Below are 15,604 nucleotides of genomic sequence, written 5' to 3'. Positions count from 1 at the left end.
CACGTTTTCATGACATTTACATTAAGTATTTATATTAATGTGCTCTAGGTTCTAATTCTTAGACATTTGATCGGTGTTCTAGGTTCACGACAATTTAGATATTAATGATCGTGAATATTTTTATTATCTCAAGTCTGAATCTATAAGTTTTAGATTTTGTCATTTTTCTTATATTTGCTTATATTGTGCCCATGCTATGTTTTGTAAGTTTTATTTGATATATATGGCCCTGCCAATACCACGTTTTCAGTTCCTTGTAGCAAATCTTTCAAGCTGGATAAGGTGTGTTGGCAACATACGAATCGCACAACCGTACCTATATGGTGGTAAATGCTACTTATACATATTAACAATGAATGGACCTTTTTGTAGTCCCAAGCATTAAAGCTTTATCCAAAACATATGCAACGAGATTGATAAATACGTTTTTGTATGCACTTCCACTAAATTATTTTTAACTTGTAAGTTCAAATATTTGGTTAATGAAATTATTTTTTTGGAATAAAGTGTGATTTTGAGACGAAAACAACAAATTAAATTTATAAAACGGTAACTTACAAAGTTGGACCAAACAAATATGATATTTTTTGAAGTCAACTTATGTTGACTTCTAATTATTTAGACTTAGTCTACCCGACGATAAACATACGATCTGGAAATGAACACGAAAGCAAAGAAAGCAATGGCCGTGGATGCGGCTAGCAACCAGTAAAAATAATCAATATGAGCTCGGTTTAAGTTATTGTTAAACCAGCTGTGTCCACCATCTCTTTCTGTGGCCCAGTCAATAACAATGATGAGAAGACCACTCAAGAAGTTCGAAAGACCCAACGAACTCAAAGAAAAAGCAAGACCGATACTTCTCAGCTCTGTGGGGACCTGGTCGTAGAAGAACTCTTGGGCACCTACCAGACCAAACACTTCGATCATCCCGACCAACATATACTGAGGTACAAACCACCATATAGACATTGGAATGGTCACGTCCGGTTTGTCAATGAGCCCGTGTTCCTCAGCGATTCGCAACCGTTTGGCTTCCACCAATGCTGCGAGCACCATGTTGACGCACGTAAGCACCATTCCGGTTCCTATTCTTTGGAGCATTGTGATCCCATTAGGCCTTTTAGTAATCTTTCTGGCTATAGGCAGGAACACGTGCTCGTAGATTGGAACTGAGATGAGAACTGATATAGACACGAGGGACAAAAAAGAAGCTGGAGGGATCTCCAAGCCCGGCAAGATTCTTCTGTCCACGGTGACCCCTTGCTTGGTGAAGAAAGTAGAGTATTGGGCGTAAGGAACCATGCTCATCATCGATGTGATCCATATCGGAATAAGCATTACCAAACCCTTAGCGTCTTCCACGTCCATATTATTACATGGCTCCACACCTTCTTCTCCTAGGAGCATCGCTTTTGCAAGGAATCTTGTCACACACAAATAAACGTCAAAACAAGACAAGCGCACTAGTTTTTTAAAAAAAAGTCCAGCACTAAACCAAAACTCAAATGATCATACAGTCCAATGAAATTAATATTGGCTTTGAACCTAAATTTTTTTGGAGATTGTTATCAAAATATCTTTATTAAATGTTTTCAAAAACAATTAATAGACGCCCAAACTGTTTTCAATTTTTTTTTTTTTACCAAAATCCTTATTAAATTTACGTTTTGAAGAAGAACCGACTCGGAAAATGATATATACGAAAACTTGGGATCTATGCAACTTACTCGAGCTGACCAGAATGTTTTAAACTAATCAGTTTCCGATTCTTGAAGGCCACGATGAAAACTCTACCGATCCTTACAAAACCGTTGTTGTTCTTCTCGTGGCTTTTTGGATACCTATAGGTTTTTCTCCCGAGAAAAAAGATAGCAAGAGCCATAACCATGAACAAACAAGGGATCCCAAATCCAAACGCCCAGTTAACGTTGCTTTGAATATACACCATCACAAGAATCGATACGGCTATTCCTCCGGATAAAAACAAGAACCACCAGTTGAAAAACGATCCTCTAGCTATTCTCTCTTTAGGATGGTCCGAGTCAAACTGGTCCGCACCAAACGCCTGAACACACGGCTTGTGACCTCCTTGTGCGATGGCCACAAGATACAGAGAGCAGAAGAAAAGTACGTTCATCAAGATAGAAGGTTTACGCTCTTCAGATGATCCCATAAGGGTTAGGGAAGCCGAGAAGGTCAGTAGTCCAAGCCCCTGTAATAATTTCATCCGGTTTAATTACTTTAATTTTTTTTTCTTTGTGATTTGTTAATGAATGAATGAAAGGAATCTCACATTGGTAGTTAGAAAATAATGAACTAAAAATTAGGACCAATTCAATTATTATCAATTAGTTTTAAGTTGAAGCTAAACTCGAAATTGACAATACTAGTGGAGAAAAAAGAAGACGAAGGTACCAACCAGTATGTAGATGAGGGAAGATCCAAGAATTGTCCGGTAACGACCGAGATAAGCGTCTGCTACGAAAGCTCCTATTATAGGAAGCGTCGAGGCTGTTCCACTCCACGTGTTCACATTCACGGCGGCATTCGCCGTCGACTGACCGATCTGTTCGGTCAGATAAGTGATCATATTGCATGCAATCCCAACGTAAGCAAATCTCTCTGCAACTTCCACACCTGATGAAACATACACAAAGATTTAGCAACAAGAAACAAAACATTAGTTAATCACAAATTACTCTGTTCACCTATTATGAGACAGGCCGATCTCCATCCTCCGGTGGAAGCTCTCACGGCGGGGTTTCCATGGTGGTCGACGGAGTCGTTAACTAAATCTTCAAGAAGTCCAACTTCTTCCTCTGGTATCGACATGTCTCGCTAAACTGCGATTAGGATCTCTTTTAAAACTTAGAACTGAACTATGTTAAAACTTTTTTCTCTTTTAGATGAGAACGTGACGAGGTATATAGCCGTCAGATAACTATAAATAGATAGAGAGTACTTTTTTTTTTTTTTGTAACACATCATTGTTACCATTAATTAGTAGTATGGCATATTGTCCCTTGTTATAAAATCACCATAATTTTTTTATGGACCACTTTTTCACGAGCTGTACTTTGGTCATCTATATTATTTTATTTGATTAATCCAAACCCAGTAATAAGCAATAATAATTATGTTTATTTTTTTAAAATGTTTGTTAGCAGTTTATATCAGGGGTTTCTTGTTCGTTATTTTATTTCAGTATATTGATTAGTCATCTGTGTTATTTGATTAAATCCAGAACGAGTAACGTGCAGTGTTTTTGTTATATCAGCTATTTCTGTTCATTATTCAAGACCAGTCGTGGACCCCTATAGAAGAATGGAAGCGTAAAGCAAGCACATATCTCATGTTTTTTGTTTGATTATCTGAGTTTAAATATTCAAATTTAAATCTATATAGTGTCTATAATATTTTCATAAATAACCTTTAACAAAACACACATCGAAGCTTTCTTTCACAAATTAAATTATAAAACTGTAACTTACAAAGTTGGAACACAAAACCATGTCATATTAAAATCAACATAAGTTGTCCTTTGAATACTTTTTAGACTTGGTCTACCCGACGATAAACATACGACCTTGAAATGAACACGAACACAAAGAAAGCGATGGCCGTGGATGCAGCTAGCAACCAGTAAAAATAATCAATATGAGCTCGGTTTAAGTTATTGTTAAACCAGCTGTGTCCACCATCTCTTTCTGTAGCCCAATCAACAACAATGATGAGGAGACCACTAAAGAAGTTCGAAAGACCCAACGCACTCAAAGAGAAAGCGAGACCAATACTTCTCAGCTCAGTGGGGACCTGGTCGTAGAAGAACTCTTGTGCACCTACCAGGCCAAACACTTCGATCATACCGACCAACATATACTGAGGGACGAACCACCATATGGACATTGGAATGGTAACGTTCGGTTTGTCAATGAGCCCGTGTTCCTCAGCGATTCGCAACCGCTTGGCTTCCACCAGTGCTGCGAGCACCATGTTGACGCACGTTAGCACCATTCCGGTTCCTATTCTTTGGAGCATTGTGATCCCATTAGGCTTCTTGGTAATCTTTCTGGCTATAGGCAGGAACACATGCTCGTAGATCGGAACTGAGATGAGAACTGATATAGACACGAATGATAATAAAGTAGCCGGAGGGATCTCCAAGCCCGGCAAGATTCTTCTGTCCACGGTAACACCTTGCTTGGTGAAGAGAGTAGAGTATTGAGCGTAAGGAATCATGCTCACCATCGATGTGATCCATATTGGAATAAGCCTTACCAAACCCTTCGCGTCCTCCACGTCCATATCACTACATGGCTCTACACCTTCTTCTCCTAAGAGCATCCCTTTATTTAAATTCATCAGTTTTCGATTCTTGATGGCCCCAAAGAAAACTCTACCGATCCTTACAAAACCGTTGTTGTTCTTCTCGTGGTTTCTCTTTGGATATCTATAAGTTTTTCTCCCAAGAAAGAAGATAGCAAGAGCCATAACCATGAATAGACATGGAATCCCAAAACCAAACGCCCAGTTAACGTTGCTTTGAATATACACCATCACAAGAATTGATATGGCTATTCCGCCGGATAAAAACAAGAACCACCAATTGAAAAACGATCCTCTGGCTAATCTCTCTTTAGGATGGTCCGAGTCAAACTGATCCGCACCAAACGCTTGAACACATGGCTTGTGACCTCCTTGTGCTATGGCCACAAGATAAAGAGAGCAGAAGAAAAGTACGTTCATCAAGAAAGAAGGTTTACGATTCTCAGACGATCCCATAAGAGTTAGGGAAGCCGACAAGGTCAGTAGTCCAAGCCCCTATAATCATTTCATCCGGTTTAATTACTTAATTTATTTTTTTGTAATTTGTTAATGAATGAATGAAATCTCAGTTAAAAAATAATGAACTAATATATAAAAGATAGGATAATCAAATTATTATCTGATTTTAGATTGGAAGCTCACGATGATAAACTCGAATTTAAAGTATTAGTGGAGAAAGAAGAAGACAAGGTACCAACCAGTATGTAGATGAGGGAAGATCCAAGAATTGTCCGGTAGCGACCAAGATAAGCATCTGCTAAGAAAGCTCCAATAATAGGAAGCGTGGAGGCGGTTCCGATCCACGTGTTCACGTTTACGGCGGCGTTTGCTGTCGATTGCCCGAGCTGTTCGGTTAGGTAAGTGATCATGTTGCATGCAATCCCAACGTAAGCAAATCTCTCTGCAACTTCCACACCTGATGAAACATACATGATAAAGATTTAATTAGCAACACGAAACAAACACTAAGTTAATCACAGTTTACTCTTTTCACCTATTATAAGACTGGCGGATCTCCATACTCCGGTGGAAGATCTCACGGCGGGGTTACCACGGTGGTCGACGGAGTCGTTAACTAAATCTTCAAGAAGTCCAACTTCTTCCTCTGGTATCGACATTTCTCGCTAAACTGAGATTAGGAACTATGTTAAACTTAAAACTGAATTTAGGTTTTAAATAATTATGATAATTTAGATGAGAACGTGATGAGGCGTAGTAGTCAGATAACTATAAATATATAGAGAGTACATACACCATTGTTACTTACCATTAATTAGTAGTATGACATATTGTCCCTTTGTTAAAAATCACCATAATTTCTTTTATGGACCAGTTTTCCACGAGCTGTACTTTGGTCGTCTATATTATTTGGTTAATCCAAACCGAGTAACATGCCCTATTATGTTTATATTTTTCTGTTTGACAGCAGTTTATATCAGGGATTTCTTGTTCGTTATTTTATTTTAATATATTGATTACTCGTCTGTGTTATTTGATTAAATCTAAAACAAGTAACGTGCAGTGCTCATGTTATTATATCAGCTATTATTTGTTCCTCATTCGAAAAGTCAAGTTTTCAAGGTTATGGAAATTCAAAACCAGTCGTGGACCCCTAGAAGAATGGAAGCGCACATATATCTCAATTTTTTTTTGTTTGATTATCTGAGTTTAGTATCTATATTAATATTTACATATTAACCTTTAACAAAACACACATGGAGGTTCTCTTTCACAAAAGGAGACAAATGGGTAAAAAAAGTAAATTTGATTAAATTGACACTGAAATTTATTTTGTTTCTTATACATAAATCAAACTTTTGCTATATGTTTCTTTTTTTTCTTTTCTGAAGAAAGATCAAAGGTAATATGAATATTTGGTCAACAAAAATCAAAAATAATAGTTCTAAGTTAAAAAAAATTTGTCATGAGAATAATTGTTATAATTTGCAATATAAAATATAAAGGGGTAGATTATCAATTATTTTGTAAGATATGATTTAAATATTATTTTCACAAATTTCCATTTATCGAAATCAATAATCTGTTAAAGAATTTTTGATAAATAGTTAACTAGTAATCTCAATATGAAAACAAAAGATTCTTCCCAGCTAATGCTTTTCCGTCTGAACGATAATTATATTAACCATGCATTCCAGCGGATGCTATATCTGTATATCATCACTTATATAATAGACACGTGCAAATACCATCAATTCCCAACCTAGAACAAAATATGCGTAATTGCGTATGGAATTCAATAAATGTATTAGGTTATTATCATTGTGGTATAATACGAGATTGATTCGTACTGAGGTAAGAAACTTCTCTTTCTACTCTCTCAACTTCTCTCCAAAAACAGTTTAGTCAAGATCATTGTCGTTGACCGGTAGCCTTTGCCATCTGTTACCATTTTTCTCTTTTTGCCTTTGTTGTAAATACTATCGGTCTACAAGATCGATTATGTAACAATCTGTCCCGTAGACTCCACCCGTCCTATAGACCTTAAGAAGATCCTGCATAGCACCTACTCTAATCTCTCATCTGTGAGTTCTAAGCTTCCCCCAGATAAGAGTATTGTTAAATGGTGAGATTTTGAGTTTAAAGAACGCCAAGCGCACCAATAACCTACATAGGAGAGTAAGTGAGAGCTCACAGATGAGGAATTAGAATCAGTGCTTGCAAAGCCAGTCTGGGGTCCGCATGAAGGTGGAGTCCACGGGATGGATTGTTACAGATTAAGTGCTCTGCATGTCGATCTTTTTATTTTGTTGTGTATCTTCAAGCTAATCAAAACTTTTCGTCATATTTTCATTATCTATCTCTGATTTGTTTGAATCTCTTTCTCTCCATACAAGTTTAATTTTTTTTATTCCAAAACTTTGATTTGTTCTCTTGTTGTCTGCGAGTGCTAGATCTCCTCCATCGGAGAGTAATCATCTTCTTTATGTTGATATAAGTCAGAAAATTTATACTTCTTTGTTGAGATTCAAAGTTAATGGATAAAGCCTATCGATTGGAAGCAGATTAAGTAAAGTCAGGGATTTGTTATAAAACGTCCCGACAAATTATCTGTATTTGATCAATTAGACCATCCAGTCTAATCCATGGTCTTTTTGAAATCAAATTAGAAAAACTGACGAGCACTACATGTAGATCTTAAAACGGATTCGAAAAAGCGATGGAGCTTCATGTGTCATCTCCAAATATACGACAGAGGGATGACCGGAAAGTTGAACACCGGTGAGCAAAACTGGATGAACCGGAAACTTCTCACAGCCTATTTGTACACGTGTTTAACATGTGTACTACACGTGCAATGTTTGTATAATAGTTATCTTTTAAGTTTTGTAATAGGCTTTCAATGTTTGTATTGGTTTTTCGAATCCTCTTGTACTAGTTAAGCTTGTACAAAAAGTAATATTGACAAAAAGGATTATTAACATTGTGAGAAAGTCTAGTAGATTTCTCGCAACATATAATAATATTCAAAAATATTGTTCATTTAAAAATTAAAGCATAGAATAGATTTTTCAAAACAAGTTAGAATACTTCAAACAATAGACTATTTCCTTCTTTTTTACTTTTTTGTATTTCTCTCTGTTATTTTTTCATGAGATTACTTGAGATATTTTCAATATTAATGATTTTAGTAATAGCAAATTTAGTTTTAGTGTCATAGTTTTTTCCATGTAGGAGCTTCTTGCAAACCTACGCAGATAGAACATCCGAGTAGGAGCATAAAACCTAAAAGAATTCTCATTCCTAATATGAAGAATGAATTTTCAAAAAATTGGTATATAAAAATAAAGTATAAATATACATTGCGGTTTCAAAATTTAAGATACCCATGCATTACGGATAGGGTGCTCAACAGAATGATTGTACCACTTTGCCAAGAGTGATTACCACCTGATTATCACTTACAAATTGTTATAAAAGATTTCAAATGTGGGCCTTAATATTTTCTAGTAGTAATGTGGCTTAAAGTGGAAATTTATTGGGCTTATGGAAGGGCGGGCATGTATAAGATCCTTGATAACTAAAAACAAGATCCTAGACATTAGACAATAACACAATCTACTTTTTTCTATTTAAGTAGATTAAAGATGTTAAGATATCACTAAAATGTTTATATAGCTGGTATCTTTACGTAACCCCTTAAAATTCAGTTATTGGCTTAAAACAGTGAAACATCACGATTCTCACTGGATACGAGATGGGAAGATTAAAAACGATTAAAATGCGATGAAGAAAGAAAGGCTTTGATTTGGGATAGCAAATCGATGAGCTTGAAAACTGATTAATATGTAAAGAGCTTTCTCGCTTGGGGCACTGGAAAGACTGACTGACTGACAAAACAGAACTACCACGAGATGGCGACAACGAAGTCGACTGATATCTTTTGGTTAGCAAAACAGTGCCACGCTGATGTGTGATATATATTCACTATGTGTCCTCAAGTGGTTGATTTCAAACTATGTTTTTTTGGTTTTAAGGTGTAGAATAACTGCTTTGCATCGTGTAAATGATCAAACTTGCAATGTCCTTTTTGTAAATGGTCCTTTGGAGAATATTAAGATACCAAGACCACCACCTCCGATCCTCCATATGTATGAAGTATGAACTCTGGTCTCGTGATAATCACTACATCCAGGAAACTCTTTCTTACTAAAACATTGTTTCTCCCTAAACTAGTTTATTATGAGTTCATGAGATGACAAAAAAAAAAAAAAAAAGAGAGACTCACTTACGCAGAGTAACCTACACACATTCACTGATCCAGGATGTAGTGATTATTTATTTACATATGTAGAAGACTTTCGACAAGGATTCTCTCTTAGCAAATTGCTAGTATCCCTTGTTTATATTACCAATTACTAAATCACTCATATATACAATTGAATACGTTTCTCCAAAATTTTCTTGTTTTTTGTTCTTCGTTTTAACATAGTTTCTAGGTACTAATATTAGAAATATATATGACATTCAGTCAGCAGGTTTGCCCGAGTGGTTAAGGGGGAAGACTTAAGTTCTTCTGCACATAAGTGCGCGTGGGTTCGAACCCCACAGCCTGCATAATGTTTTGGATCTGAGCAGCATTTTAATTGGGCCACCGATCAGCCCATATCTGTATAATATTGAGTTTGTCCTGCCAAAATATATCTTGCAGATACTTTGTTCCAAGAGACAGACCTACCACTGAGCTTATCTTTCAGAGTATCGTTGTTATTTTTCCAAACATCTCTCAGTGAATTTTACTGAAAGTTACCTTACTTTAATGAAACAATAGAAAAGCCTTAATTTAACGAAATTAAGACATGCAGAAGAAACTTGCGGTTAAACCTAGCAAGTTTGGCTAAAATAATACCATCGGTACAGGGCCGGCTTAAACTTCTACTGGGCCCTGAGCAAATATTTTTTTTTTAAAATTCATTATAGATGATTAAAAATAAATTATGGGTCTTTGATAAAAAACAAAAAAAAATGGATTCCTTTCCATAATTAAATTTGTATGATTTTACGATGGATCCTGGGTCATTGCACTGCTCGCCCTCCCTCTTGGGCCGGCCCTGATCGGTATGTCAAAATCAAGTCTAGAAAAGAGCTATAAAGATTAAAGAAGCATCAGCCTCTAATTTTTTTTTTCAAGCATAAAATAATTTATGAGAAAAATGCTTACCGAAAATACTTGAAAATAAAAGTATTGTTCATTTCCTTACAATGAGCTGCAATGTTTGTTACTTTGTTGTTATTTGCACCCAAACAAAAAAATGGCACCAAAAATGTTTGTTAATTAACCACGTGAGGTGATGATAAGTGACAATCTTTGTTTTTTTGTATCTCCTACATTTTAATTAACAGTCTGACTTTTGTATAGTTGCACGACCCTGAGACTTTTCATACTTATCTCGATATCATCTACTCCAGCTCGATCGATGTTGTTTATGTTTGTTTACAAAATTTAATGATATTACTATAAGTTACAGTCTTGGCTCTCATGACTTGTAAAAGTTGATTCTTCTCCTTAATTATAAAGCTTTGACAGCAGGCTCTTGTAGCCAAATAATACACTTCCCGAAGTACCATTCACAACACTTCTTCTCCTCCTAACTTTAATTTTCCCACTTGAAATTGGAATATTTGACGGTGGCCTATTGAAAAATGTTGAATAGTTGACGCTGGGGCCTAATTGCATGCAGGTCCCGTGTTAAGGGCGATATGCCGTCTAGTGTTGATATATATTACAAATGATGGTTTGGACACTAAAATACTATTTCTTATACTTGTATTTACTTCCACTTCAGTTTATGTGTAATTTTAGTTTAAGAAATTTTATCCAACGTAAATTAATTTTAAGATATACGTTTTTTTAAATAAGTTATTTTTGTTAAGTTTTGCTCATAATTAAACTACTGAGATGAACATTTAAACTTAGTCTACTTTTTCAGTGGAAATTCGAACTTGAGATCTTTAAACTCATTCATCTGAATGGTTGTGTTGATATCCTAATAGAACATACACATTATAGTGTTATATAGTTCTTTACTGTTCTCATGATAATAATCTTTTTTAAGCAACCTTCCTCTCCAAACATAAGATAATTCTAGAGCAAGTCACATGATATATCTAGCTGCATTTTGATATTTAAAACATAGTATTTTCAGAGCTGCAATAATGGACTTTTAGACTTGGGTCAACCAAGTAGAACCGAGATAATCAAACTCGAGTTTTGAGTAAAATTATTTTATTTTCTATTTTCCAAATCCAAAAATAAAGAAATAAGCTAAAAACATTTTGAAAAGGTATTTCAACCCACAAATCAAATCCATTTCATTAGATAGAAGAACTCGAGCTGAAGGCAGCCACAAGTTATTTGAAATTTGAGCCGTCCAAATACATTTGGTTTTGTTGTGGTTTAGTTATATTGTAAATTCAGACTGAAGCCAAAATCTATTTAAATAAGCATACTAAAGATTCTTAGTCTATTTAATCCTTATCCCTCGATCTTCATATATATGATATTTCTCATAATATTAAGCTAGGCCACCTATTTCTTCACATTCCATGAAATAACATTAATCGCTCGAGAATTATACTGTCAACTTTTAGATATATGAGCTCCAGATATTTGTTATTAAGGAGCTCAAATATATTGTGTATTCAATTCGTCCACGCTCTTTGAATAATTCAAACTTCTGTACAAAAGCTATATATATATTGAAATTTTTTTTATGAAAAGATATTCTCCATATAAAGTCATAATGATCAACGAATATAAGAAGGCATATATTAATAACTAAAACCAACTTGATATGGTCTTCGATTTGAAATCTTTCACGTGATTTGAATTTTATATGTTAAACGACAAACCGTATTCTCGTGTTGGTATGTATTCAAATGAGATACAAGTACTAACTAAGCGCAGTGCACTGCTGGTTTATCATATCCCCCATACGATAAATTAATCTTAACCAATTCAGAAGACAAAATTACGTAACTACGTACAAAGTATTTATCAACTAGTATTGTATCTGTACTGCGTACAGGAAAAGAAAATGATTATTTATTATGTTAAAGTAGTGTGTGTTGCAGCAAAATGTATTGCCAGTTAATTCATGCTAATATAGCAATATTTGTAGACAACAAGAGTGACATTCTCTTATCTTTTAGACGGACAAAGTGATTAATTGTTTTCTTCTCAGTTTTATTTTTATTTTATTTCATTTTACTTGGTAGCAAGGTTTGTGTTAGCTTTTATTATGTTTTTTTTTACAACAGAGTTTAGTTACCGTGATCATTATGCTAAAATGTACATAAAATATCTCATATTTTGTAAGCATTACTAAATCTGGAATAAATTCACAGTCGCGACTGTGACCGATGTGTAAATCAAATTACACTCTATTTTAAACAAAAAGAAGAACAAAGTTTAATTTTTAACTCCACCATAAATCTACTTGTTTTATGAAATGGAACATATTTTCATCTAACACTACATACCTTTTGGTTCTTGTGCCAAAAATTCACCATTGAATGGAAAATCCATTTGGAACTCTGTAAATTTGATTTAGTTTGCCCTGCAAATATTTTTGCAGAATTCCAGTTTCATCATAGCACACTGAAGGAGAAAGAGAGGAGATGTGTTTAGCAAGATGCAATTATAAAATAAATAAATAACCTCGTACAAATATAAGCAATAGAATATGGGTAGTTATTGATGACAAAAAAAAATATGGGTAGTTATTTTTGGAGATTGTTGGTGAATATTGATCGTGGTTTGTAAAGAACCGTCGGTGAAGTGGGCAGAGAAAATATTTTTGATTTTGGCCGATAAACATTAGTTTCTCACGTTTTTTTAATTTTTTTAAAATTTTTTTATACTTTAAATCTATGTGGCATAATATTATTGGTCAAGTGACTTGTGTTTTAGTATATAAAAGATTAGTTAAATATTGTTATTTAGCGAACAGCCTTTTACAAGACTGTATCCCGAAGACCGCAGTGATTTGTCCATTAATCCTATTTTATTTGACTTTTTTTTTTTTGAAACAATTTTATTTTACTATTTACAGATGAATATCTGGACAGATATATTTGGCAATTGTATTGACTTAATAGATATTTGCCAATTCTATTGACTTCGTTGACTTCGATGCAGGGGCGGAGGGAGTGTATGGGGAGTGGGGTCAGCTGACCCCACTATTTTTTAATTTTTTTTTGTTTTTGTTAAAGAAAAATTATTTTGACCCCATAAAATTATTTTGACCCCAGTGTAAATTGATCCTGGCTCCGCCACTGCTTCGATGCATGCAAGCTAATTGTCTGCGGGTCTTTGGGGTTACATTTTATAATTATGCTATTTAACTCTTAATGGACCGGCTTGTTTTAAGCTTTAACTATATGCAACTCGTGGTTTATATATATAATAATACATCATTTAGTAATGGAGACGTAAGTTGCTAACTTAATTATGGTTCACATCATTGGCACGTAGACAAAATATTACGGAACTGAAAAGTGGAAACAGCAAATCAATCTATATGTAAAAAATTTACGTATTCGACTAATGCTGCATAACGAAAATACTCAAGTCTGGGATATAAGCACCAGCGGTTCATATTATCATGTGATATCATAAATGCCAATATGTCACGAGAACAATATTGTACATCTACAATGTAAAATTCTATTTTTTCTAAAATAGAGTAAAACAAAATAGAGTAATATTGTTTTAACTCAACTATATATCTCATTCTATAATGTATTAATAAATAAACAAAAAATAAATTATTTTATTTATATAATAAATTCGATTATGAAATGAGATATGAAATTGAATTGAAGTATTTCTTACTTCATACTCTATTTCACTTTATTTTAGAATAAAAAATAGAATACTCGAAATGCCCTAAGACATAATTTTACCAATACACATATTCACGAACACATATTTATATACTGGACACGTATGTATATACATTTTATGTAAATGTGTGAATAGACATCTGTATAAGGTAAAGTGAGCAACTAACATGAAAAAAAACAATTTCTTTACAAACTAGGAGAGCACCAAGAAAACTATAAAATCATTTGTTTATTTAGAAGAAACATATATAAGTACATATTTTGTTGCTTTCAAAATAGTAGCAAGCCAATTGTTTTTTTTTTCAACAGCAAGCCAATTGGTTTAAATAGAGATTTATTGACTTATAAATGTTGGTTTGTGCGTACCATGTCTGTCGGCAGAAGGTTGCCCAATTAATTCCACCAAAATATGTTTGTTCAAACTTATAAAGGCGGAGACTGTGTATATTTAGCGTTCAGACTTATCTTTAAATGTTTAAGAAATATCAGACAACTGGAAATATATATCTATCTTATTAAAACTCAAGTACAAAATTGGAGTGTTTGGAGACTTGAATAGGATTATTAAAAAAATTTGGAGTGTTTGGAAACATGAATTGTAGTCTTTTAAAAAAAAATTAATTTTGTTTGGAAACAAGGATAGTAGTATTAAGAAAAAAGTAATGGGCTTATGTAATTAAGAAAAATTAAAAGTCCATCATATTATAAGAAACTATCTATCTGGGCCAGATTTAAAATATACGAAAACGGGTCAATCTAATTGTCTAAAACTTTTTCTTTTCTAAACTAACCATAAAACAAAATTTAAACTTTATACACAGATTTCAAATAAAAATAATAATTTAAAGTTGATTTATATCAAAAATTGATTAAAAAATAATACATATATTCAAAAATGGATTTTTACTAAACTATTTTTCAATAACCATTATAAAAAAATGTTGTCAATATATATAATAAAAATACAATACAAAGCCCAATTTGAAACACCAACTCAAATTATGGTTTTTATATTTCATATTAAGTTTTAAAAATATAATATATGTAATTATTTATATGATGGTACGTATAAAATACGATTAATTATATAATGACAGTATACGATATATAATAATGAATAGGGATGGGATTTCGGGCACCCAAACGGGTTTGGTTCTGATCGGTTTGTGTTTTGGGTTTTCGGGGTCAAAGATTTAAGCCCTGTTAGGATGTTTCTAAATTTTGGTTTGAGTTTGATTCGGATCTCTGCGGGATTGGTTCGCGTTTGGATAATCCATTTAAATTATTTTAAAAGTTTTAAATCATTACCTATTTTAAATTTCTCAAAATATATAAATAAAATAATATATTACCTATAAATTTGAATAACATATGTCAGAATACCTAAGCTTAACATATCAATTGGCTTGATTTAAAATTTTGGATACTGAATCAATAATTATTTTAAGTATTTTTGGTGATTTGAGTATACTTTAACTATTGTAGATATTTACTTTTGACTATCTATATATATATATATATATATATATATATATTCAAGTATTTAAACCAATTTAAAAGTATCATTCTTAATGTTTTATATACGTTAAATCGAAAAATAATTAATATATACAAGTACATAAATCTATTTTTAGATAAATTCGGGTACCCGAATACTTCGGTTCGGATCAGATTTGGTTCTCTAAATAACAAAATTTTGAATAATTTGAATATTTAATCAATTTATGTTTGGGTTTGGTACTATATTTTCGGATCGGTATCGGTTCTGTTTCTTGGATTCATTTTGTAAAACCCTAATAATTACATGAAAAAACAAATATCAACATATTTTTCAAAATATATACCCGCGCGCCTGCGCGGGTCAAAATCTAGTTAATGTGATTATAAAAAGATTACCATTTCTTTTCGG

General features: G+C 33.4%; 2 protein-coding genes and 1 non-coding gene across 4 annotated transcripts; 1 reads left to right on the top strand and 2 right to left on the bottom strand.

Annotated features, from left to right (window-relative positions):
- Positions 1 to 512: 512 nt before the first annotated feature.
- LOC106361859 (protein NRT1/ PTR FAMILY 5.15-like) lies at positions 513 to 2,971 on the bottom strand. 2 transcript variants are annotated; one of them, XM_013801665.3, is made up of 4 exons: positions 2,712 to 2,971; positions 2,423 to 2,640; positions 1,731 to 2,215; positions 513 to 1,492 (listed from the first exon to the last, which is right to left on the bottom strand). In XM_013801665.3, exons 1-4 carry the CDS (start codon positions 2,833 to 2,835, stop codon positions 625 to 627), a joined length of 1,695 nt encoding a protein of 564 aa, XP_013657119.1. In that variant the 5' UTR covers positions 2,836 to 2,971; the 3' UTR covers positions 513 to 624. The 2 variants fall into 2 exon arrangements, with proteins under 2 accessions (XP_013657119.1, XP_013657118.1); XM_013801664.3 differs by having other exon boundaries at positions 513 to 1,426.
- A 482-nt stretch (positions 2,972 to 3,453) lies between these two features.
- LOC106360106 (protein NRT1/ PTR FAMILY 5.15-like) lies at positions 3,454 to 5,779 on the bottom strand. Its single transcript, XM_013799703.3, has 3 exons — positions 5,324 to 5,779; positions 5,028 to 5,245; positions 3,454 to 4,824 (listed from the first exon to the last, which is right to left on the bottom strand). The coding sequence occupies exons 1-3, from the start codon at positions 5,445 to 5,447 to the stop codon at positions 3,556 to 3,558; spliced, it is 1,611 nt and encodes a 536-aa protein (XP_013655157.2). The 5' UTR covers positions 5,448 to 5,779; the 3' UTR covers positions 3,454 to 3,555.
- Positions 5,780 to 9,322: 3,543 nt separating this feature from the next.
- TRNAL-UAA lies at positions 9,323 to 9,405 on the top strand. The gene has a single exon. It is a non-coding gene; the product is annotated as a tRNA-Leu (tRNA).
- Positions 9,406 to 15,604: the final 6,199 nt, after the last annotated feature.

This window comes from Brassica napus, chromosome A8, assembly GCF_020379485.1.
Source record: "Brassica napus cultivar Da-Ae chromosome A8, Da-Ae, whole genome shotgun sequence".
NCBI lineage: Eukaryota > Viridiplantae > Streptophyta > Magnoliopsida > Brassicales > Brassicaceae > Brassica > Brassica napus.
This window is presented reverse-complemented; position numbering and strand designations above follow the sequence as displayed.

What these genes read in the sequence shown, in the direction of transcription:
- LOC106361859 (XM_013801665.3), bottom strand. Translation starts at nt 2,835, where the DNA reads ATGTCGATACCAGAGGAAGAAGTTGGACTTCTTGAAGATTTAGTTAAC. An exon ending in ATCGGCCTGTCTCATAATAG is followed by an intron (nt 2,641 to 2,711) that starts GTGAACAGAGTA and finishes ATGTTTCATCAG; the next exon opens with GTGTGGAAGTTGCAGAGAGA. An exon ending in AAACATTCTGGTCAGCTCGA is followed by an intron (nt 1,493 to 1,730) that starts GTAAGTTGCATA and finishes GTTTTGGTTTAG; the next exon opens with TGCTGGACTTTTTTTTAAAA.
- LOC106360106 (XM_013799703.3), bottom strand. Translation starts at nt 5,447, where the DNA reads ATGTCGATACCAGAGGAAGAAGTTGGACTTCTTGAAGATTTAGTTAAC. An exon ending in ATCCGCCAGTCTTATAATAG is followed by an intron (nt 5,246 to 5,323) that starts GTGAAAAGAGTA and finishes ATGTTTCATCAG; the next exon opens with GTGTGGAAGTTGCAGAGAGA. An exon ending in CTTCCCTCATCTACATACTG is followed by an intron (nt 4,825 to 5,027) that starts GTTGGTACCTTG and finishes AAATGATTATAG; the next exon opens with GGGCTTGGACTACTGACCTT.